The sequence below is a fragment of the Leptodactylus fuscus genome, chromosome 1 (genome assembly GCF_031893055.1).
Source record: "Leptodactylus fuscus isolate aLepFus1 chromosome 1, aLepFus1.hap2, whole genome shotgun sequence".
NCBI classification, from domain to species: Eukaryota; Metazoa; Chordata; class Amphibia; order Anura; family Leptodactylidae; genus Leptodactylus; species Leptodactylus fuscus.
The window spans coordinates 24,987,800-25,013,229 of NC_134265.1; the positions used below are offsets into that span (position 1 = coordinate 24,987,800).

The window sequence follows — 25,430 nt, forward strand, 5'->3', positions numbered from 1 at the left end:
AGCTGCCCCTGGTTCTGACCAAGGGATGAAGATCCTGAACAAAGAACCTCCCACTATTAACTCCTTAATAGGAAGTATAAAATGCTTTTTCTGAGATGGACTATCCCCCAAAAATCCAAAAAGAGGCCTTATCTTAGCCGGTCTATCTTTGCATTGATGATATGCCTGAATACCCCATATGATTGATGCAGCCAAAGTTTATGGGTTATGCAGCAACCTCTGCCTAGACATAGAATTAGATGCTAAAATGGTTTCATTGCCACCACCACTAGAGGGAGCTACCTGCATACTGTTTTTACATTGAGCTCAATACTATCTCTGTATACAGTCAGCTCCTATGCAGAGGATTTGGAACTTTGTCCCAGAAAAACGGCAATAACAATTTTAATGAGTTTGTAAAAGTTTTGTTTTATTTCACAAAAATATCCAATAAAATCAAGCGCAACATTTGTAAACTTTTCAGACACTTAACGTAACGATCAAAGGACAATGGAAAAGACAAAGGATGGGGGCAAAAAAACCCATAGACAGAGCAGATACCTACAGTACTATATACTAGTCAGTGTGTAACATACAGGATCATAGAACCACAGCATAACCTGCAGACTGATAACAGAGACGGCGAACCGATTCGTCACAAGACGGATTTGACCTGAATGTCCCAAATGAAATGAACAATCCGGGATTTGACTTGCAGGAACTAAAATGGCTACGGGAAATCATCATAATGTAAATTTACCTGAACCTGAGAATTATCTAGACTTCATAGGGAGGGCGTTGAGGTTTCGTCCGTCATTGTTACTGCGTTGGCCGCCAATGGTCTAGTCCCCTTTAATACGAGACTTCCTTCCATTGTTGCTGATCTAACATGGTTAGTTTCTGGTCAGCAGGTTACGTGTCCACAAACCTTGTGATTTATCTGTCCGCAGCTGTTGTTGACTTTGACAACTATTTGTTTGCCCTTTAAAATAACCTGCTCGGTGTATTTTTGGAGCCCGGTGTATAGAAGTGCGTCCTGTGCGACAGGAATATCACTTACACTGGGCAACTTGACTCCAATTTTGCTCTAGAAAATGCTCAGGAAGAAACACTAAGTCGTAAATTTCAATTTCCTAGAAACCAGATGGACGGAAAACGCAATAAAATGGCTTTCCTGTTCTGATAAAAACCTCACCCATAGGGGGCGCCGTTGTAAAAATATAATGTTTCTCTCGGAACACTTTGATTCTATTATTATGTATGTCTTATATGGCTAGTCAGGCAATATTATATTTAAATTTACATCTTGGTTGCCATATATTAATACATAAAAGGGATGGGAAATAGACCATTCTATTTAAAGGGACGGCCACTGCAATGGTAGTATAAACCACAGGTTGTCCTGCTGAAGAGACCCCTAGATGTAATGTATGCTGGAACTGTGTAATTTTCCCACAGCACCACCACAGGAGACATAAAGCATTACATGGTGTCCATTGAAATCAATAGGACATTCATGAGATGCAAGGACATGGTGGGTCCACCAGAAAGAGGGATGTTCTTCGTAGCTGCTCGTTGGACCTTCCCCATTTTTAGACAGTTCTGAAGGTTTTCTAAAGCAGTCAACCGGGAGGGATATGGGGATTCGAATATTGTATATACTCTCTTATATATGTCTTGTGGGATGAGTCATTGGGTTATTAGTGTTATTATTCTTATTAAAGAAAAATGCTGCGATCTCCTATTATCAGGCTGAGTTTCTTCTAACATAGAAGTCTATGGAGAGGGAAGGGGAAGAGGATGCTGGAAAAGACACACATACTGCATCTAGACTCTGCAACACCTAGTAACTAAGATCGCTCACTATATGTAAAAAGGTAATGCTGCTATACAGAATGAAGGAATAAACCACTTACTAGTTGGCGGCAGCTCCCTCCTCCCCTCTCCGTAGAGTTCTGTGAGTATGGATATGGATTCTATTAGGGGAAGAGGAAGGAAAGCAGTCTGATAAGTGGAGAAGGAAGCATTGTCTAATAAGATATAGTTGGAAGTTCGCTTTAAAGGGATATTTCAGAGATAGTGATCCTTACAATAGGCAAGGGCTGGACCCCAATCAGTCCGAAGAATAATGGAGGTACTGTGATTAGAGTCAAATCAATGGCATGGAGCTGCAGTACCATGACCCAGGAGGGGGCATTCCTGCACTGTTATGGGGTGGGCCATTATTAGATTAGGCCCAGGCCCTGACACAATAATGGTCCAGAATAATCCAGATTTGATGGGTATTATGGTTTGTTGTTGGAGAATGGAACCCCAGAATCATTTTATGTGGGGGTCCCAAGGACCTCAGTTCGACACTGGGTGGGATGTAAGTGCCCGGATTATAACTCCATGCTTGGTACAAACTGTTTAACTTGTAGCACCCGATCTAGGGATCTCCTGATCTCGGCCTCATGACAATAAGCGCTCTGTGGAAAATCACACCCTGTGCAAGTCGCATATACAGTAAATAATAATAAATAGGGGCAGATATAAAAGACAATGGCGTCACCTTCACTCCTCCTCAATGGGCTGTAGTCAATCATTAATAGTATTCCCATTGACTGATCCTCTGGACACCCCTTAGTGTATTCCGCAGGCTATGGTAATTCAGGTTGCCTAGCAAGCACTTGTCTTCCTGTCTGGGTGACCACCATTCCCTGTATAGAACATTCACTAACATGGTGATGCAGTCACACGGAGCGATACAATATGACAGGACGCTGCATTGTATGTGAATATCAGGATATTCTATCATGGCTACAAATATACATCTTAGAAAAGCATTATTATAATGGCACAAATGTAGCGGAGTACACCGAGTAACAGGAAGGAGAGAGCTCTATTATGCGGAAAGTGGTCCGATCACTGCAGGACTGGGGATGATGGAGCCCGATCACTGCAGGACTGGGGATGATGGAGCCCGATCACTGCAGGACTGGGGATGATGGAGCCCGATCACTGCAGGTCCGGGTATAATGGAGCCCAATCACTGCAGTACTGGGGATGATGGAGCTCGATTACTGCAGGTCTGGGTATAATGGAGCTCTATCATTGCAGTATTGGGGATGATGGAGCTCGAGGACTGCAGGACCAACTATAAGGGAGCTCTATCACTGCAGTATTTTGGATGATAGAGCTCTATTACTGTAGGACTGGGTATAAGGGAGCTCTATCACTGCAGTATTGGGGATGATCGAGCTCGATTACTGTAGGACTAGGTATAAGGGAGCTCTATCACTGAAGTATTGGGGATGATGGAGCTCTATCACTGCAGCATCATGCAAAAAAAGATCAATCACTGGAGTACTAGCTATGAGGGAGCTCTATCACTACAGGACCAGTTATGAGGGAGCTCTAGCACTGCAGGGCTGGGTATAAGGGAGCTCTATTATGCCAAGATCAGGTATGAGGGAGCTCTATCACTACTGAACCAGTTATGAGGGGGTTCTCTCACTATAGGGCCAGCTATGAAGGAGCTCTATCAGTGCAGGTCCAGTTATGAGGGAGCTCTATCAGTGCAGGTCCAGCTATAAGGGAGCTCTATCAGTGCAGGTCCAGCTATGAGGGAGCTCTATCAGTGCAGGTCCAGCTATGAGGGAGCTCTATCAGTGCAGGTCCAGTTATGAGGGAGCTCTATCACTGTTGCACCAGGTATGAGACAACTCTATCACTGCAGGACCAGGCATGAAGAAGCTGCACCACGACGGCACTATCACTGTAGTAGAGCTCCATCATGACCGGTTACAGATATAGGATTGCTCTATCACTGCAGGGCCATATATAACAGAGCCGCATCACTGCAGTCAGTGTAATAGAGCTCGACCACTGTCTATTACTCTTTGCATCTCTAGTTTTCCTTGGTAACATACTATCTAACATGATAACAATCTGGAATCAGCATTCACCCGCCAGCAATCACCCCAGCCATCCACCAGGATACTCACAACACTACTTACCATACAGCCACTACCCTACAGACAAGTCCATATCTCCTTCTATTCTATCTATGACATAGATCAGTGCATAATACATCGTATAATAGTAGAGCAGACAGCACCACATCCACGCAGTTACTGTATACAGCATATATAAGTGTCCTCTCCACGTCTTCAGGGTCCTGCAGGAAATGGAAAGTCACGTAGTACAGGACAGTGCACTGGACGCCAGTGTCCACGCTCAGGCAATGCTATGTCTTCTTGGCTTTTGTGCTTTGGCGGTTTTTTCGAGAGCTGGGCGGGTTCGGCTGGGGTTTCTCTTTGACGGGATTGGGCTTCTTCTGCTTCGAAGTGATGGGTCTTAAGGATTGTAAACCGAGTATTTCGCAGTACTTGTTGCACTGGTGCAAGGCCTTGAATTGATCGATGAACGATACCGAGCAGTTTCCTTTAAATCCCTTGTATCTGAAAGATATATGGAAACCGCGTGGTTACCGAAGGGTTAAGGGGGACAAGATTTATTCCTATGGTACAATATGGAGGCACTCTCGAGACACCCGAGGGCAATGTAGGCCCCTTCTAAAACCCAGAACTCTGTGGTAGAGTGTGGCCTTGATTTTCTCAAGACAGTCTTGTGAAGTTGGAGGTACAAATGGGTGGGGTTTATGCAAATATGTATTTAAAGGGATCCTACCATTAAAACCTCTTTTTTTGTGGATAAGACGTTGGAATAGCCTTTAGAAAGGCTATTCGTCTCTTACCTTTAGATGTGATCTCCACCGCGCCGTTCCTTAGAAATACCAGTTTTTACCGGTATGTAAATACCCCAGGGCGGAAAATGCGATGGGGGCGTCCCCACTGCTGCTCGAGAACACGATCCTGCGACGCCTCTAACTTCGGTTGGATCCTCCCCTTCTCTGTCGTCTTCCTCCTGCGTCACCTCCGACGCCTGCGCAGTTGGCTCTGCCAGTGAGACACCAGCAGAGCCGAGTGCGAATGCCGGCCGGCGGCCATTTTTGAACTTCAAGAGCAAGAGCGGCCTCCCAAAAATGGCCACCGGCCAGCATGCGCAGTCGGCTCTGCTGGTGTCTCATTGGCAGAGCCAACTGCGCAGACGTCGGAGGTGACGCAGAAGGAAGACGACAGAGAAGGGGAGGATCCAGCCAAAGATAGAGGCGTCGCAGGATCGTGTTCTCGAGCAGCAGTGGAGACGCCCCCATCGCATTTTCAGCGCTGAGGCCCGCCCCCATCACTGCCAGAGAACTAATTTACATACCGGTAAAAACCGGTATTTCTAAGGAACGGCGCGGCGGAGATCACATCTAAAGGTAAGAGACGAATAGCCTTTCTAAAGGCTATTCCGATGTCTTACTCACAAAAAAAGAGATTTTAATGGTAGAATCCCTTTAAGAGATGGGATTCTAGATTGGGTTTATCCCGAGACCACCCCTTTAAAGTATCAGCCTGTGACTCCTTCACGAATGTAGGGGACATTGCATTCCAGAGGGGGCTGTGACTGTAGTCTTTGGTCGCACAATGGGATTGGCAGTCGCCCTATAGCCCTAGTCTAAGTGTTTATGTGAAATGAAACAGGAATTTATTTCACCGATAACTAAAAAGCGTCACCTGACAGCCCGTGACCAGAGAACAAGGCGTATTAGTGATTCTTGGCCGGTTATTAGTCAACGTTCAGTAATAGGAGACTAGAAGATTCAGGGCTCGGACAACTACACAGCTGAGTCACAACCTGCTCCTTACTATAAGTGATGGCTACATCTCCATAGCCACAGAAATAAATGATGTTCTCATTTGCAACCCCAAGAACTGCCCTATGGGTCATGCCCTGCATTTGGCTTTTAGAACACATTTCACCTAACGTAACACCGGGTCAGTATCAGGATCAGCAATCTGTGCAGAATACTATCTTATATCTTTATACCAGCAAGAAATAGTCTTTTCTGTTACAGAGCTCCATAAATATAGAATGAAAGGAAATCTGTCACATTGTACATGTAGCGCACCCTGCAGGCAGCATGTTATAGAGCAGGAGGAGCTGGGCAGACTGCTATATAGCTTTATCAGGAAAGATTCAGTATAACTTGTCATTTATTCAATGAAATCTCTGGTCTTTCTGGATTTAGGGGTCCAGTGGGCGGTCCTAAGCAGTGTGCACACAGAGATAGCGGTCACTGATAAGACCACCTTTTGGCCTCCTAACAATAGAAAGAGCTGGGATTTCATAGATTATACTGAATCTTTTTCAACAAAACTATATATCAATGTGCTCAACTCCGTGTAATCATGGGGTAACAGGAAGCTGAACCCTTCATTACTCTAGACCACCACTGATGCTTACATTACCCCCTTCATTACTCTAGACCACCACTGATGCTTACATTACCCCATACATTACTGTAGACCACCACTGATGCTTACATTACCCCCTTCATTACTCTAGACCACCACTGATGCTTACATTACCCTATACATTACTCTAGACCACCACTGATGCTTACATTACCCCCTTCATTACTCTAGACCACCACTGATGCTTACATTACCCTATACATTACTCTAGACCACCACTGATGCTTACATTACCCCATACATTACTGTAGACCACCACTGATGCTTACATTACCCTATACATTACTCTAGACCACCACTGATGCTTACATTACCCCATACATTACTCTAGACCACCACTGATGCTTACATTGCCCCCACATTACTCTAGACCACCACTAATGCTTACATTACCCCTTACATTACTCTAGACCACCACTGATGCTTACATTACCCCATACATTACTCTAGACCACCACTGATGCTTACATTACCCCATACATTACTCTAGACCACCACTGATGCTTACATTACCCCTTACATTACTCTAGACCACCACTGATGCTTACATTACCCCATACATTACTCTAGACCACCACTGATGCTTACATTACCCCTTACATTACTCTAGACCACCACTAATGCTTACATTACCCCTTACATTACTCTAGACCACCATTGATGCTTACATTACCCCTACATTACTCTAGACCACCATTGATGCTTACATTGCCCCCTACATTACTCTAGACCACCACTGATGCTTACATTACCCCCACATTGCTCTAGACCACCACTGATGCTTACATTGCCCCCACATTACTCTAGACCACCACTGATGCTTACATTACCCCCTACATTACTCTAGACCACCACTGATGCTTACATTATTCGCTACACTACTCTAGACCACCACTGATGCTTACATTACCCCATACATTACTCTAGACCACCACTGATGCTTACATTACCCCCACATTGCTCTAGATCACCACTGACACTTTTACATTACCCCCTCTTCGCTCCATACCACCACTAATACTTTTTTATTACCCCCTTCTTTGCTCTAGACCACCACTGATACTTTTACATTACCCCTTCTTTGCTCTAGACACCATTGATACTTTTTATAACTCCTTCTTTGCTCTAAACCACCACTGAGACTTTTACATTACCCCCCTCTTTGCTCTAGACCACCACTAGTACTTTTTATTACTCCCTTCTTTGCTCTGGACCACCATTGATACTATTAGATGACCCCTTCTTTGCTCTAGACACCAATGATACTTTTACATGACCCCTTCTTTGCTCTAAACCATCATTGATACTTACATTACCCCCTTCATTGCTCTAGACCAACACTGATGCTTCCACCCCTAAAAACTACCATCATTTTTTTTCCAGGCACTACATGCTGGTAAAGGCGGCAACCCTACTTCTGGATGGTACACTCCCAAGAATATGCCAGTGTAGTCTATCCTGGCACCCAGGCCTGTTACTAGCCAGTCACTGAGTCATTCCTTGTCCTTGCCTCCTCACAAAGTAATTGTACCCTCTTTAGACAACAGTCTCCCTCCACAAAATCTTTCTTCACCTATATGCTGACTAACTGCTCCATTTGGCATTAAAAGGCTAAATTTCTCCTTTGTGTCAGTGGAAGGTTGTGCATCATAAATCTTCTTCCCGTTTCCCTCCAGTGCACCAGCGAGTAGGGGTAATAAATTTATGAGGCACAGACTGCCGGCCATCGATGGAAATCAAAGGCGACCACTGCCATTTCTATTCTAAAGTCATTTCCAATGGAAACACCGCACACCTCGCGCAGCAGCAATGATTCACCCCAAGAATAACTTTTAATAAGTTTTCTCCATCTTGTGATGATTTGTGGAACTCCTCCGGTCGTTTAGAGAAGTAAGAAATGTTACTTGCCTTAATGAACGGTAGGAGAGTCACGATTTCCAGATTTAGAATGATACATCTCAGATTGTAAAAAAGCGCGTATAAAATCCTGCCAGGAAGGCTGAGAACATAATGAAGGCGCTGTGAGCGATGGCTCAATAAAGACGGCACTTAAAGGAGCTGAGCTCTCCTTACTGGAGAAGTAGTTATTAGGAGGTAGACAGTCTCCTGCATGGGATAACCTTTCTCTACCTTACTATATCTGGGGATTTGGTTTACCGGGGACTGTCTTGCCTCTGGCAGCGGATACCCCGCCTGGATCTGGCAGAGGACACACACTGGTGCCCAGTGTAACATACCCAGACATATTCGGCTTTCTGTACCCTCTAAAGGTTATTGCGAGATATTATATTCTTGTTTTCAAGAGACTGTCACCTTGCCTGAAGTCAGCGACTGTAAAATTCTAGACATGACTGAATACACTGTAAAAGTGATTCCATTGCATAGAGTCACCGTGCCACACTGCAGGGAAGTCATCGCTGTGTATCTGTAGCCAGCAAGCGACCTTCTTATTGAATTCCCATCTATTTCTACTGGTTATGTGATAATAATTCCTGTATCTCTGTAAGTGATGCAGGTAAATGACGGCGGAGCGCCGCACAGCACAATCATTACCAATCATTACTCACTCACCCCTTGCCCATGGTTGCTATACCAACGTCTGTCAGCTTCATTCCAACACCTGCGGGATAGGAAAAAATGGGATTTTATTTTAACAGATTCCAATTGCGTGTTATCTACACAAACCTTGGGCTATCTATCAGTATACGGCAATCCTTCCTGGAGGGAGAGGTTTCCATTACTATAATTATATGAGAGCTCATTCCTTCTTTTGATCATTTAATACAACTCATTGCAATCTTACCAGCTGTAGTTTTACATGGGACTGCAGGCAAATGGGCAAATTCAAGATTCAATTTGAAGAGTGGGAGGAGGGGGATGCAGCTGCAGAAGCGGGCTCCCTCATTGTCTCTGTGTTGTGCTGTGAGAGAGGATGGGGGAGGAGAAGGGATCATGTTACAGCCTGTGAGTGAGACTGTAGAAGGGGAAAGGAAGGGGAAGCCACAGCAGGAGGATGCATCTGATTGGCTGAGAGCCCAGCACAGCTCTGACATCACACCATGAAAGGTTACTGATGTTACATTGCCTGTGGGAGTATGAGGGGATATCGTCACTCCATAAGGAGAGAACCACCATTTAGGTGTGTGGAGTCTTATTAAGCCATGAGCGCTCCACTGTGCAAAGGAACATGGGAAGAATATGCAAATCTGACTTCCATTATGTAATTAGGAAGCCAGTGCCTCAAGTATGCACACCAATAGAGGGCGCTGACTGAGAATGTGCAAGTCTATCTTCCATGATGTAATTAGGAAGACAGAGTCTGAGTCAAGCAAACCGATAGAGGGTGCTCCCTTTAACATCATGCCGACCTTCTCAGAGGCCTTTGTTTGCAATGATGTTGGGAATATACCAGATACAGTCTCTGAGCCAAGGACAGCTGTTTCAATGTATTTGCATCTCATCAGCTTGGCGCAGAGAGGACTGATCTGGCAGAGGTGAGAGGCTTAGACAGCGCAAACAAAGGCCTCTGAGAAGGTAGGCATGATGTTAAAGGGAGCGCCCTCTATAGGTTTGTTTGACTGAGACTCTGTCTTCTGAGCAGAGAGGAATGAAGAGAGGAAAACGGATGGCAAAATGGACACCAATGGATTACTGTCCGTTGGTAATCCACTTATGTCCGCCTTCCATAGACCTTAATGTTAAAAAATAAACGGATCCGTAGGTACGGCACTGGGCATAGTATACATTGAAGGGGCTGCAGTGTTCACCCTAATATCATGGCCTCTTCACAGCGTATTTGTAGACCCCCAGGGATCACATATTGATGACCTTTCCTAAGAATAGCTCATCGATATGTAAGTCCCCTTTAAATGTCCCGATTTTGGAAATTTAATTGTGGGTAAGTAACCTGTAGCGTCATTGTATAGCTTGGTGGAGGAGGAATAATGGTCTGGGGGTGTCCACGGTTTGTGTGAAGGACTACAATAATACAATATTACACAGTGACGCCCTAGAATTGTGAGCGTCCTCCTGTATGGGGAAGGTCCTTCTCCGTTTTACTATGAAGATTAGTGTAGACAGAATTTAATGTCTGGGGTACACCCTAATACTACCCCCTTAATGCCCCCACGCATTCTTATTGACCCCACACATTATACTACCCCCTTATTTATGGGTTGCTTGGTAGGTACCAACATAGAACATAGTGGATTAACTAAGGTAATATCTGTGGGATGCCCCAGAAAAGCAACCTCAAGCCAGGCCTGACTATCCTATCTCTCACTCTGGAGGACCCGTCCTGTCCTGCATAGGGTTGAGCGATCGGGATCGGAAAAGATCAGATCCCGATCAGCGATCGAGCAGATTTCACGATCGGCATCGGCTGGAAAATGATCGGATATCGGATTTTAAAATCGATCCTGAAATCAGCTCAACCCTAGTCCTGCATTACAAAGACAACCCATTTATATGAACGGACACTGTGTAATACTTAATCTATCCTGTGGTGGCGCTGCAGGGACATTAAACACATTATTGTCAGGTTTCCATATTGGCTACAGCTGGGAGTCCCAGCAGGTTGACACATATTCTAACAAATAGAGATTGTCCAAAAGTAGAGAACCCCTTTAAACAAGTCCATGATGTGTGTTCGCCACATTTGACACATGGAACTTACAAGTTACTATGTAATACCGTACACTACTATGCTATCACTAGTACTGATCGTCTGTCAGTCAGTGATCCCACCTACATGGCGCCGAGGTCTCTGATCTGTCTGTTTGGCAGGAGACCTAAACATTCTGTAATTTATGAAATTAATTCTTCTCGTCACATTTAACAGCCGACAGATGGCGAAACGGTTACGATGTGTCTGGTGCCAGTGGTTGCTCCAAACTGATATCACAATGTTCCCCTGCTGTGAATATAATGTACTCAGATCCTCTTCTTGGCTGACAGATCACTCAATGCACTGAGTAAAGATACGGTGCACCCAGTACGGGCGGATTCCAAGAAGTAAGGAGGAAAGACATTCTGTATGGGGGAAGATGTATCAATTCTTTAAGGGGGTGTCATTTTTAAAGGGGAATCCCACCCTAAATAAGTTGAGATATAATACAGGCATATTAGAAGATCAGTAGGGGCTGTAAGACTTGACCTCTATTGATCCCCAAAATGGAAGGTTTTGGCTCTACGCCTTTGAGCTCTGAGAAAGGGGATCAAGCACTACAGATTATATCAGCACTACATATAGAGTACAGAGCAAAAGATTGGACACACCTTCTCATTCAAAGAGTTTTCTGTATTTTCATGACTATGACAATTGTAGATTCACACTGAAGGCATCAAAACTATGAAGTAACACGTGTGGAATTATATACTTAACAAAAAAGTGTGACACAACTGAAAATTTGTCTTATATTTTCGGTTCTTCACAGTAGCCACCTTTTGCTTTGATTCCTGCTTTGCACACTCTTGACATTCTCTTGATGAGCTTCTAGAGGTAGTCACCTGAAATGGTCTTCCAACAGTCTTGAAAGAGTTCCCAGAGATGCTTAGCACTTGTTGGCCCTTTTGCCTTCATTCTGCGGTTCAGCTCACCCCAAACTATCTCGATTGGGTTCAGGTCTGGTGACTGTGGAGGCCAGGTCATCTGACGTAGCACCCCATCACTCTCCTTCTTGGTCAAATAGCCCTTACACAGCCTGGAGGTGTTTGTGGTCATTGTCCTGTTGAAAAATAAATGATGGTCCAACTAAACACAAACCGGATGGAATAGCATGCTGCTGCAAGATGCTGTGGTAGCCATGCTGGTTCAGTATGCCTTCAGTTTTGAATAAATCCCCAACATTGTCACCAGCTTGGCCCCCCATACCATCACACCTCCTCCTCCATGCTTCACGGTGGGAACCAGGCATGTAGAGTCCATCCGTTCACCTTTTCTGCGTTGCACAAAGACACGCTGGTTGGAACCAAAGATCTCAAATTTGGCCTCATCAGAACAAAGCACAGATTTCCACTGGTCTAATGTCCATTCCTTGTGTTCTTTAGCCCAAACAAGTCTCTTCTGCTTGTTGCCTGTGCTTAGCAGTGGTTTTCTAGCAGCTATTTTACCATGAAGGCCGGCAGCTGCACAAAGTCTCCTCTTACCAGTTGTTGTAGAGATGTGTCTGCTGCTAGAACTCTGTGTGGCATTGACCTGATCTCTAATCTGAGCTGCTGTTAACCTGCGATTTCTGAGGCTGGTGACTCGGATGAACTTATCCTCTGCAGCAGAGGTGACTCTTGGTCTTCCTTTCCTGGGGCGGTCCTTATCCTCCGCAGCAGAAGTCACTCTTGGTCTTCCTTTCCTGGGGCGGTCCTTATCCTCCGCAGCAGAGGTGACTCTTGGTCTTCCTTTCCTGGGGTGGTCCTCATGTGAGCCAGTTTCTTTGTAGCGCTTGATGGTTTTTTCAACTGTACTTGGGAACACTTTCAAAGTTTTCCCAATTTTTCGGACTGACTGACCTACATTTCTTAAAGTAATGATGGCCACTCGTTTTTCTTTACTTAGCTGCTTTTTTCTTGCCATAATACAAATTCTAACAGTCTATTCAGTAGGACTATCAGCTGTGTATCCACCTGACTTCTGCACAACACAACTGATGGTCCCAAACCCATTTATAAGGTAAGAAATCCCACTTATTAAACCTGACAGGGCACACCTGTGAAGTGAAAACCATTTCCGGTGACTACCTCATGGAGCTCATCAAGAGAATGCCAAGAGTGTGCAAAGCAGGAACCAAACAAAAGGTGGCTACTGTGAAGAACAAGAATATAAGACAGATTTTCAGTTGTGTCACACTTTTTTGTTAAGTATATAATCCCACGTGTTACTTCATAGTTTTGATGCCTTCAGTGTGACTCTACAATTGTCATAGTCATGAAAATACAGAAAACTCTTTGAATGAGAAAGTGTGTCCAAACTTTTGGTCTGTACAGTACAACAAGTAGTTAACATAATAAATTACTATAGAATAATATTATTTTGTCATACAATAAATTAAAATATTGCGGTTTTTATACTGTCCACTAGATGTCATGCAAGAGATTACATTCTGGGAGAGCATCTCACTTTACAGCCTACAGTAAAACCGAATTGTCCTATATTGATCAGGTCTACAGGCGGGCTACATGTGGTCTCACCTTGCATATCTGTAACAAGCAGGTTTCCATTGGTCCTCTCATATACCCAGTGCTGGAAGGTGCAGCATTTCTGTCCGGCTTCCGAATCTTTTCTCAACACATTAATCTCTTTGCCATCTTTGATAGAATATTTCACAAAGTCTCCTATCAACTCCTCCTCCACCGTGGCGTACGGGATGTTATTGGCGGGGCGATGGATGAGGAAAATAGGGATTATCCTGGGACAAAAAAGAGAAAAAAAAGCTGAAGTCATTGGGAAGTTTTTGCCCTTGTGGCTGCTGCTTTCCATGGCTAGTGCTGCTGATCCTGCAAATTCCTGCACAGCAACTCCTTTAAATTAAAGGTACTCTCAGGATATCACCCCAGCCCTGTAGATAGATAAATTAGGGTCACCTGAATCAAACAGGGTGAATCGTTGCCCCCGTTGCTGAGATATCTGTTTTTGTCAATATGCAAATTATCTCTTTGGAGCAACGTCCATAAAGCATCCCAACATAATATGGTGAAGGAGGTGTGGCCACGGTATTCGGAGATGCGGCTTGATACAAATTGGGGAGAATTTCTACATAGTTTCCTCCATCAAGAATCTCTCCCCAGTCCTATCTGCCAGTGATGTAACCCAGGTCAGTGTCAGTCACCTGCGTTACAATGTATCAGTGCAGGCAACATGTATAATCCCAAAGTCCAGGCTAATAAACTGAGGCCCAGGTCACATCTGGGTTCGGGCCACTCCATTTCTCTATCTATGCAAGAATCTCTCCCCAGTCCTATCTGCTAGTTATGTAACCCAGGTCACATGAATAGAGCTGTCAGTCACCTGCGTTACAATGTATCAGTGCAGGCAACATGTATAATCCCAAAGTCCAGGCTATTAAACTGAGGCCCAGGTCACATCTGCATTCGGGCCACTCCGTTTCCCTATCCGCAGAGAAAGGTCCTCCAAGCAGCACATTTTTTGTGCAGAAACCACACGGACCCCACTATAGTCTATGGGGTCCATGGGTTTCCTTAGGTAACCGCTTCTTATCGCATATAGGTTTCCGTTCATGGGGTTCCCAAGTGAACTCCCAGAACAGAATACCGACCACAGATGTGAACCGGACCTGAATGTAAATGAGAATTTTCCAGCAGAATTGTTGCTAATGCTGAGAAATTGAATGACAAAGTCTATTAGTCTTTTCATTACGCCAGGATTAAGATCCATTTACATAAAGCCTCATCTAAAACATCGTTCTACGTCACAAATGGCGCACGCCTCGACTATTCCGGTGCACGCCTGATTGACAGCTCCCTATTCATGCGACCTTGGTGGGATCACTACGGTTTTCGCTTCCTTTATGGAAATATACATTGACAGAGAATTATATTCATGACTGTACATTTTAATATTCTCTGGGCAATGAAATGAATAGCAATCTTACAATGCGGCGAATTCTACGGATTCCAGGAATCTACGGTAGAACTGCGACATCTGCAGGACGCAAGAAGGTACTGCCCTCCGTGATAAGACAGAATTCACACTGGGGTCTGTCTAGAATCTTCTAGCTGGTTCTTATTATTCTCTGGATGGTTGTATTTAAAGGTGCGCGACTCTTATAAAGTGACGACATTTTGCTAGAATATTCCAGCGGATCGGTGGGGTCTGACCTCTTGGAACCTCTTGGTTCTGGGGAATAAAAGGGAAATCCTGGACAGTCCCTTTAATGAGCTAAATTCACCACTGACACAAATCTCGCCCCCGCTTATATAGATTTGTCTTACGGATTGTTACAATGTATCACTGCAGGCGGATCCAGGGGGGCGACGGTTCCCCATGATGATATAAACAGTACGGTGGTCAGCGGGCAGATGTAGTGATCGCCCTCACCCTCCGTCCTCCAGATCACTCACTGCAATGTCAGAAACGCGTTCCAATACCTCGCTGCAATTTCAAGTAGCTTGGTGTCACTGACGGACAGGCGCAGGTGCACGTCCCCCGGCAGAGTCACACACAGACTGAGTTTCCACCAACCTTTTCATATCTGACATCTAAGAACAGCAAATCTTCCGTGATCCCTCAGCAAAAAAAAAAAAAAAAAAACTCCTTGTACTATAGACAGTCCTTACCGGGGGGCGGCAGGGAATGAAAACAAGGCTACTGTGCACACAGAACAGGAGGCTGCAGTATTAAAGGGGAATGCCGAGCTTTACTGGATCAGCAATCATCAGAGTCCTCCATGTTCCCTGAGGCTGAGGTCTTATATAGCGACAGGATTTTACCTAAATGTCTAATAGATGTAGGTACACACAGTATTATGCCCCATAGTGGCCCCTGCACACAGTATTATGCCCCATAGAGGCCCCTGCACACAGTATTATCCCCCATAGTGGCCCCTGCACACAGTATTATCCCCCATAGTGGCCCCTGCACACAGTATTATGCCCCATAGTGGCCCCTGCACACAGTATTATGCCCCATAGTGGCCCCTGCACACAGTATTATGCCCCATAGTGGCCCCTGCACACAGTATTATCCCCCATAGTGGCCCCTGCACACAGTATTATCCCCATAGTGGCCCCTGCACACAGTATTATGCCCCATAGTGGCCCCTGCACACAGTATTATCCCCCATAGAGGCCCCTGCACACAGTATTATCCCCCATAGCGACCCCTGCACACAGTATTATCCCCCATAGTGGCCCCTGCACACAGTATTATCCCCCATAGTGGCCCCTGCACACAGTATTATGCCCCATAGTGGCCCCTGCACACAGTATTATGGCCCATAGTGACCCCTGCACACAGTATTATGCCCCATAGTGGCCCCTGCACACAGTATTATGCCCCATAGTGGCCCCTGCACACAGTATTATGCCCCATAGTGGCCCCTGCACACAGTATTATGTCCCATAGTGGCCCCTGCACACAGTATTATACCCCATAGCGACCCCTGCACACAGTATTATGGCCCATAGTGACCCCTGCACACAGTATTATACCCCATAGTGGCCCCATGCACACAGTATTATGCCCCATAGTGGCCCCTGCACACAGTATTATGCCCCATAGTGGCCCCTGCACACAGTATTATCCCCCATAGCGACCCCTGCACACAGTATTATCCCCCATAGTGGCCCCTGCACACAGTATTATTCCTCATAGTGGCCCCTGCACACAGTATTATCCCACATAGTGGTCCCTGCACACAGTATTATGCCCCATAGTGGCCCCTGCACACAGTATTATCCCCCATAGTGGCCCCTGCACACAGTATTATCCCCCATAGTGGCCCCTGCACACAGTATTATCCCACATAGTGGTCCCTGCACACAGTATTATGCCCCATAGTGGCCCCTGCACACAGTATTATGTCCCATAGTGGCCCCTGCACACAGTATTATGCCCCATAGTGGCCCCTGCACACACAGTATTATCCCACATAGTGGCCCCTGCACACAGTATTATCCCCCATAGTGGCCCCTGCACACAGTATTATCCCCCATAGTGGCCCCTGCACACAGTATTATCCCCCATAGTGGCCCCTGCACACAGTATTATCCCCCATAGTGGCCCCTGCACACAGTATTATCCCCATAGTGGTCCCTGCACACAGTATTATGCTCCATAGTGGCCCCTGCACACAGTATTTTGCCCCATAGTGTCCCCTGCACACAGTATTATGCCCTATAGTGGCCCCTGCACACAGTATTATGCCCCATAGTGGCCCCTGCACACAGGTTTATGCTCCATAGTGGCCCCTGCACACAGTATTATGCCCCATAGTGGCCCCTGCACACAGTATTATCTCCCATAGTGGCCCCTGCACACAGTATTATGCCTCATAGTGGCCCCTGCACACAGTATTATCCCCCATAGTGGCCCCTGCATACAGTATTATACCCCATAGTGGCCCCTGCACACAGTATTATACCCCATAGTGGCCCCTGTACACAGTATTATGCCCCATAGTGGCCCCTGCACACAGTATTATCCCCCATAGTGGCCCCTGCACACAGTATTATGCCCCATAGTGGCCCCTGCGCACAGTATTATGCCCCATAGTGGCCCCTGCAAACATTATTATTCCCCATAGTGGCCCCTGCACACAGTATTATGCCCCACAGTGGCCCCTGCACACAGTATTATGCCTCATAGTGGCCCCTGCACACAGTATTATGCCCAATAGTGGCCCCTGCACACAGTATTATCTCCCATAGTGGCCCCTGCACACAGTATTATCCCCCATAGTGGCCCCTGCACACAGTATTATCTCCCATAGTGGCCCCTTCACACAGTATTATGCTCCATAGTGGCCCCATGCACACAGTATTATGCTCCATAGTGGCCCCATGCACACAGTATTATGCTCCATAGTGGCCCCTGCAAACAGCATTAGGCTGGGGTTTCAGACCCCAGAGAATAATAATGGGAGACCCAGGGAGGATACAAACATTAAAAAAAGCACTGTTACTTACCTCTCTCTGGCTCCGACGCACTCCCCACTGATTTTGGCCATTTTAAGTGTTGGTACAGATGTCAAGTGAGCAAGGCCTGCATCGCAACGCATAATGACGCAGGCTTGGCACACATGACATCTGTACCAACTTAAAAAATGGCCGAAATAAGCGGGGAGTGCGTCGGAGCCAGGGAGAGTTAAGTAACATTGTTTTTTATGTTTGTATCCTTCCCTGGGTCTCCGATCATTATACTGATTATTATACAGTGGGAAGTGCACAGTTAGTTCATACACAGACATCAGAGACTAAAGATAAGTTGCATGACTGGGGAGCCAGACTTGAGGTGGACCTAGTTCAAGTTCCTAGACATGAGGCAAGGGATCTAAACTTTTGTCTAGCAAACAGGTTCAGGCACAACATTAAGGGTAATGGAGGCAAAACTAGTTTGAGCAAGGGGTCGGGGATGACTGTATGAAGGAAGGTAGAGAGCAGGTGGAGACCACAGCTAAACATTATATCTGGCTACCAATGGAGGACTAAGGTAGATTCCATCTTCTAAAATCCGTGGAGAGAAAAGTCCTGCATTATAGTCTATGGGTCCACGGGTGTCCGTGAGAAATCACTATATTAGCTGTTGGGTTCTCCTCCTTTCAGGCCCCTATTCAGACCCAAACAACAGAGAGACGAATGCTAGTGTGAACCTGGCATAAGTTACCGGTTTTGTTATTATGCTGTATGAGGAGAGGGAGACTTCCCTTGTACAGGTCAGATGTCTAAAAACTGATATTCAGCTATTGAATGGGTTGAATATTGACCATGTTTGTTTAACATTATAAGACTTTAGTAAAATCCATTATCAGCACCGGGTTGCCATTCTTGTGTCCTACCCTGCTTATTGTTATTTTAGTCCCGGGCAGTACTTGTTGTGTAGACAAGCGGGCTGTCATTATAGTCAGGATTAGGGTATCACTTACTCTGGAACCTTCCCAAACTCCTCCAGCTGTTCGGCTTCTGCTGCATAAATCTTGGCATATTCACGGGCGGTATTTTGTACATAACATTCCTATAAAGCAAAGTAGCATATGGCATTTAATAAATGACTATAAATATATGATAACCTTCGTCACACTGATAGGGAAGGATTATCTACACACATGACACACCAGGGGAATGCCTAGGTGTCATATGACCCTATAACAAATCTCAGAATGGGCAAAGACATCCAAAATACTGCACTTACTGTTTGTAATGTCTCTTCATAGGGGCTGGAGCCCTAATAGTAATAATACATATTACTTGCATATATTTCATCCCGCCAGCCAGCACCACTAGAGGGAGCTCCCTGCATATGGATTTATTTAGCCTCCACTGGGCTCATTGGGTACTATATATTTGCATACAGAGAGCTCCCCCTAGTGGAAGATGCAGGAAAACTGAATATTATCATGCCAGGAGCAAGTAGAAGTTTTATCTCATCACCGACTATGTAGATTTAGCAAAGTACTCTTCTATAATAGATACAACAAAGCTACACAGAGGTAAAGAGTTAAACTGCAGATACATGGAGAGACTTGATATGGTTATGTGCAGCTTACTGGCTGGATGGAAAGGTCCTATTAACAGCTAAGGTATTATGCTGGGACTTCCTGCTGGGAGAGAGGCAGACAGAGTGCTTATATTTGCTACAATTGTTACAATCCTTAGGGTATGTTCACACGGCAGAATTTTGCCCTGATTCCCCCCCCCATTGTTTTAATAACAGAGACATATAAATCACCTGCACAGCCAGCTTGTAGTTCTTCTGCACCAATTCGTCATTGTTTTTTGTCCCATAAGCTATGGCGTTGTGCACTTTCAGTACACACAAGTGTCCAGGGTTAAAGACAGGGAACAGTCCACACATGACTTTGCTCCGAAAAGCTTTTCGGTGAACCCCTTCCCCAAAGTGTAAATCTTCAGTAGCGATCCTCCCGTGAAGGTTTCCTCCGAAGTACATGTCAGTGATGAAATCTTCCCTGAAGAAGAGCTGGTTAAACTCAATCTCTTCTCCACCTACAAGGACAGAACATTGTCAGTGTTTCTGGAAATCTCAGGACCATGTTGGGGTGATATGCAGGGTATGGTGTCACTAACCTATCTATCTGCAGGGCTGGGGTGATATGCAGGGTATGGTGTCACTAACCTATCTATCTGCAGGGCTGGGGTGACATACTGGGTCTGGTGACACTAACCTATCTATCTGCAGGGCTGGGGTGATATGCTGGGTCTGGTGACACTAACCTATCTATCTGCAGGGCTGGGGTGATATGCTGGGTCTGGTGACACTAACCTATCTATCTGCAGGGCTGGGGTGATATGCTGGGTCTGGTGACACTAACCTATCTATCTGCAGGGCTGGGGTGATATGCTGGTTCTGGTGATAGTAACCTATCTATCTGCAGGCCTGGGGTGATATGCTGGTTCTGGTGACACTAACCTATCTATCTGCAGGACTGGGGTGATATGCTGGTTCTGGTGACACTAACCTATCTATCTGCAGGGCTGGGGTGACATACTGGGTCTGGTGACACTAACCTATCTATCTGCAGGGCTGGGGTGATATGCTGGGTCTGGTGACACTAACCTATCTATCTGCAGGGCTGGGGTGATATGCTGGTTCTGGTGACACTAACCTATCTATCTGCAGGGCTGGGATGATATGCTGGGTCTGGTGACACTAACCTATCTATCTGCAGGGCTGGGGTGATATGCAGGTTATGGTGACAGTAACCTATCTATCTGCAGGACTGGGGTGATATGCTGGTACTGGTGACACTAACCTATCTATCTGCAGGGCTGGGGTGATATGCTGGGTCTGGTGACACTAACCTATCTATCTGCAGGACTGGGGTGATATGCTGGGTCTGGTGACACTAACTTATCTATCTGCAGGACTGGGGTGATATGCTGGGTCTGGTGACACTAACCTATCTATCTGCAGGGCTGGGGTGATATACTGGGTTTGGTGACACTAGCCTATCTATCTGCAGGGCTGGGGTGATATGCTGGGTCTGGTGACTATAACCTATCTATCTGCAGGGCTGGGGTGATATACTGGGTTTGGTGACACTAGCCTATCTATCTGCAGGGCTGGGGTGATATGTTGGTTCTGGTGGCACTAACCTATCTATCTCTGGGGCTAGGCTCTGGTGACACACTCACTTTAATAGATTTTGGACTGCCCTATAGTCCAATTTATGCATTTATGCATGTTATAAGTAAGTGTAGATTTGTGCCATTTTCCTTCTCTAGTAAGGTTGAGCCAATCTTGCGATTTCAGGAACAATTTCCAAATCCGATTTCCGATCACTTCCTAGCCAATCCAGATCACGATCGTAAATTTGCTCGATCGCCGATCGGGATCCAATCTTTTCCGATCCCGATCCTCAACCCTAGTCAATGCTTCTCTATGGGGAAAAGTCATTTCAGGGTTGAGCCGATCTTGAAATAATCTCTGACCTCGATCCCGCTGGAAAAGATCGGGTCAGAATTCCGATCACGATCGTGAAATTTACTCAATCACCGATCTGAATCCGATCTTTTCCGATTCCGATCCTCAACCCTATTCTCTAGTATTAAAAAATTTGTGTAAACGTTGTTGACTACACCCCCTACTGGTAAACCACATAAAGGGTGCCAACATTTGCAACCAATGTTGGTGTAAACAGATGAATAGACGTTAGACATGGGTCTGAGCTGCAATACCAAATCCATGCTCATGGTCACAAGGGGCGCTGTTTTGGTTAAAGAAGAAGATCCATCATGGAAATTGAAGGAATAACATTTCCATCATCCATTATTTATAACCGTCGGCTCATCGCCCGGCTCGCGCCTCTGGATCCACTGATTCTGCTAAATGTGCCGGTGGTGAATGACTAATTTTTGGAAAATGAAATGAAGCAGATACTTGTGGCCGTGAGAACATTCTGTCCACTACTGAAGACACGTACTGAGGGGCTAGCTATATTTAGAGACTGGAAGATGAAAGCTAATAACGTATCTGGACGGCGTTATCACGCTTGTTGTATGGAGAAATTATATTCCTGGATAGGTTATCAGATTTGTCTGGCAGAGATTGTCATCTGTCACCTTGTAGAATGTCCTCTGCTACTTCTCTCCAAACATCTACACTTATCGCCCCAGGACAGACACTCCGTGTAATATTCCAGTCATTTGTGCCCCCTCTGGATCAGATTTTCTGGAACGTTGAACCTTTCAGAAATATCCTTCCCACATCATCATCAAAAATCATGGCCAGCCAGCTTTCTAAGGGTCATCTCACCACGGCAAAAGCCTTCAGAACATAAAGCCAGCCTTACAATCAATTGATCACCGTAAACCATCAGTGATCATCTAGATAGGTTACATTCAGCTATACGTCTTTTCTGCAGCGGCCACTAGAGGAGAAAAATGGTATTACATGGTGGGAAATACTGTATAGTCCAATAAGCAGATCCAGATTATTGGGAGGATAATTGGTGTCTCCAGGATCTTGGAGGACATCCAGCCACCCTCAAGGATTTGGGGACACCTATAGGAAGTGTTTTATTGGCTTTGTAGCTGCGATTTAATGACCAGCTCAGATTTCATTCCTGGCATCCATCACTTAGAGTGACTGGTAATAAAATATCTAAAGGTTATTACCCGAACGTATCAAATAAGCAGAATCCATTTCCTATAAGTGGCCGCTGACGTTAATGAGCACAAGATTCATTAACCCCATTTATAGACGTCGGTGATGGGAAATTAATGAAATCAACTGCAGATCTTAATTGAATTTGACATATAATGTCAACGGCAGTCTTAAAGGGGTTGTCCATGAGTAGGTATTGATGGTCTGTGCTTAGAATAGGTCATCAATATCAGATCCGGGGGGGGGGGGGGGGGTCTGACATCTGGCACCTCTATGATCAGGTGATATCTACACAGTGTACAGAGCCAGAGGTAGACAGCGCCATACACTTTGTAGTGGCCATACTGGGCTACTGCAGCTCAAGTTAATGAGAGCTGAGCTTTAATACCATTTAATACCAATTAATTCAATATGCCAGTCTTCATAAATATGCCCCGATGTGTTAGAAGGAGGAAAAATTGGCAAATGTGAGCATCTCAGTGACTTTGACAAGGGGAACCTTGTGACGGCTCAATGACCGGGTCAAAGATTCTACAAAAGGGCATGTCTTATACTCTCCCCCTGTTCCTATTCAATTGCTCTGTTTTCTAATTTTCTTCCATATTATGGTTAGAGGACGAGTTTCCCGAAAATAACAAAAAATTGTCGCTAAGTATCCAACTTTATATATTTTTTCAAATCAAAGCTGGTCCTGCAAGCTAGGAACACGCCTTACTCTTTTCCTGCAGTGGCCACTGCAGGGCAAAAGTGGTATTGCACGCTGGCCATTCAAATAAATGGATGACCATGGCTGGGCTGTGGTGACGATTCAGTATAGCCCAGTCAATCCCATAATTTATAGGTTCCTCCAATGAGGGGGTCACCAAATAAATGGGCCAATAAATATAGCTACAAAAACACTGTAATTTTACGTGCAGATGATTGTTTTACCTTCTACGTCCTGACTGTCTGTCAGCTGCTCCACCACTGTAAAGACAAAATAGGGATTAGTCAGTGACTAAAGCTCTCCTGTAGAGTATAATAGTGTAGATATTGGATATGTTACATTCTAGAAGTCAACCTGTACCACTCCAGCTATTGCTACCTCTGATGGGAGTTGTAGAGTGACTAAGGTGGCAGAATAGTTGGAACTCATTAATTGGTGACCTATCCTTAGGAAATGAAGATGTCTGGCGGTCTGTGATCTGGGCTATATGACATCACATTCAATGGCCACATGGTCTGCTCACAACTCCGTTCCATTCTTGTGAATCGTCTGAGCTGTAATACCAAGCACAGCCACTCTGTAATGTATGGCGCTGTGCTTGGTAAAGATAGGTGATCAATTATTCAGCCTGGAAATTAATAGGTCTATCTCATTGACATGGATTAGACTAAGTGTAAGTCACCATAAATCGCAGGATTGTGACCTCACTGTGACGTCATCGGACTATCTACCCCCATATCATTGGACAATTACCTTCTGCTGTCAGCTGGAATTCAGCGGACACTTTTCCATGGAGGTTCTTCAGGGTGCAGTTATACAGTCCTTGGTCTTGCTTACTGGTCTGCACTATAGCGAGAGATACCGGAGAGTCATCTTTACAACTGGAATGAAAGAGACAATGTTCTGTAATGTTCTAGAAGACGTCATATGGAGAACACCAATGTCTAACTAGAATGTCTAACTAGAATTCAGGGACTATTGACTTGTTTCTTCAGGTGTAGCAGAGCTGAATATGTCCAGGGTTAGCTTCTCAGTCTATAGAGTTTAATAACTGCGGGGCTATCATTTAGTTACAGAGTCACCCCGCTTCACAGAAATGCACAGCCCCTGCTCGGTTCTTTCCCTCTTTTCGCTGGTTTATGACACAAATAGAGTAAACATATAACAGTGACATACAGTTCTCAAAAAATACCACCATTATACTGCCCTATAGATATCATACTGTCATGAAGTACCTAAATTAGAGGGTCATACAGAAAAACTTAAAAAGTACCACCATTATCCTACTATATCCTAGCAATATAACAATGTCATACAGCAAACATTTAGTATAATAGTGCCATACAATGTTCAAGTAATACCACCATTATACTTCTATATTCTACCAATATAACAATGTCATAGAGCAACGTTTAATATAATAGTGCCACAGAATGCTCTAGTAATACCACCATTATACTACCATATCCTGGAAATATAACAATGTCAGACAGCAAACATTTAGTATAATAGTGTCATACAATGCTCAAGTAATACCACCATTATACTTCTATGTTCTACAAATATAACAATGTCATAGAGCAACGTTTAATAAAATTGTGCCATAGAATGCTCTAGTAATACCACCATTATACTACCCATGGTACCTACATAATAGTGTCATACAGTAAACATATAATAGTGCTGTACAATGCTCAAGTAATATCACCATCATACTACCCATGGTACCTACATAATAGTGTCATACGGTAAACATATAATAGTGCCGTACAATGTTCAAGTAATATCACCATCATACTACCCATAGTACCTACATAATAGTGTCATACAGTAAACATATAATAGTGCCATACAATGTTCAAGTAATATCACCATCATACTACCCATGGTACCTATATAATAGTGTCATACAGTAAACATATAATAGTGCCGTACAATGTTCAAGTAATATCACCATCATACTACCCATAGTACCTACATAATAGTGTCATACAGTAAACATATAATAGTGCCATACAATGTTCAAGTAATATCACCATCATACTACCCATGGTACCTATATAATAGTGTCATACGGTAAACATATAATAGTGCCGTACAATGTTCAAGT

The 25,430-nt window shown here is 44.8% G+C and overlaps 1 protein-coding gene across 2 annotated transcripts in view; it reads right to left on the reverse strand.

Annotated features, from left to right (window-relative positions):
- Nucleotides 1-392: 392 nt before the first annotated feature.
- Nucleotides 393-25,430, reverse strand: part of ALPK2 (alpha kinase 2) — an 84,758-nt gene continuing 59,720 nt past the window's right edge. For both annotated transcript variants that reach the window (XM_075268204.1, XM_075268194.1), the window contains exons 5-11: nt 24,074-24,201; nt 23,545-23,580; nt 19,720-19,994; nt 18,917-19,005; nt 13,506-13,723; nt 8,895-8,943; nt 393-4,421 (exon numbers count right to left, since the gene is read on the reverse strand). In XM_075268204.1, the coding sequence (XP_075124305.1) occupies nt 4,208-4,421; nt 8,895-8,943; nt 13,506-13,723; nt 18,917-19,005; nt 19,720-19,994; nt 23,545-23,580; nt 24,074-24,201 (1,009 nt within the window). In that variant the 3' untranslated portion in view covers nt 393-4,207. The remainder of the gene's footprint in view (nt 4,422-8,894; nt 8,944-13,505; nt 13,724-18,916; nt 19,006-19,719; nt 19,995-23,544; nt 23,581-24,073; nt 24,202-25,430) is intronic.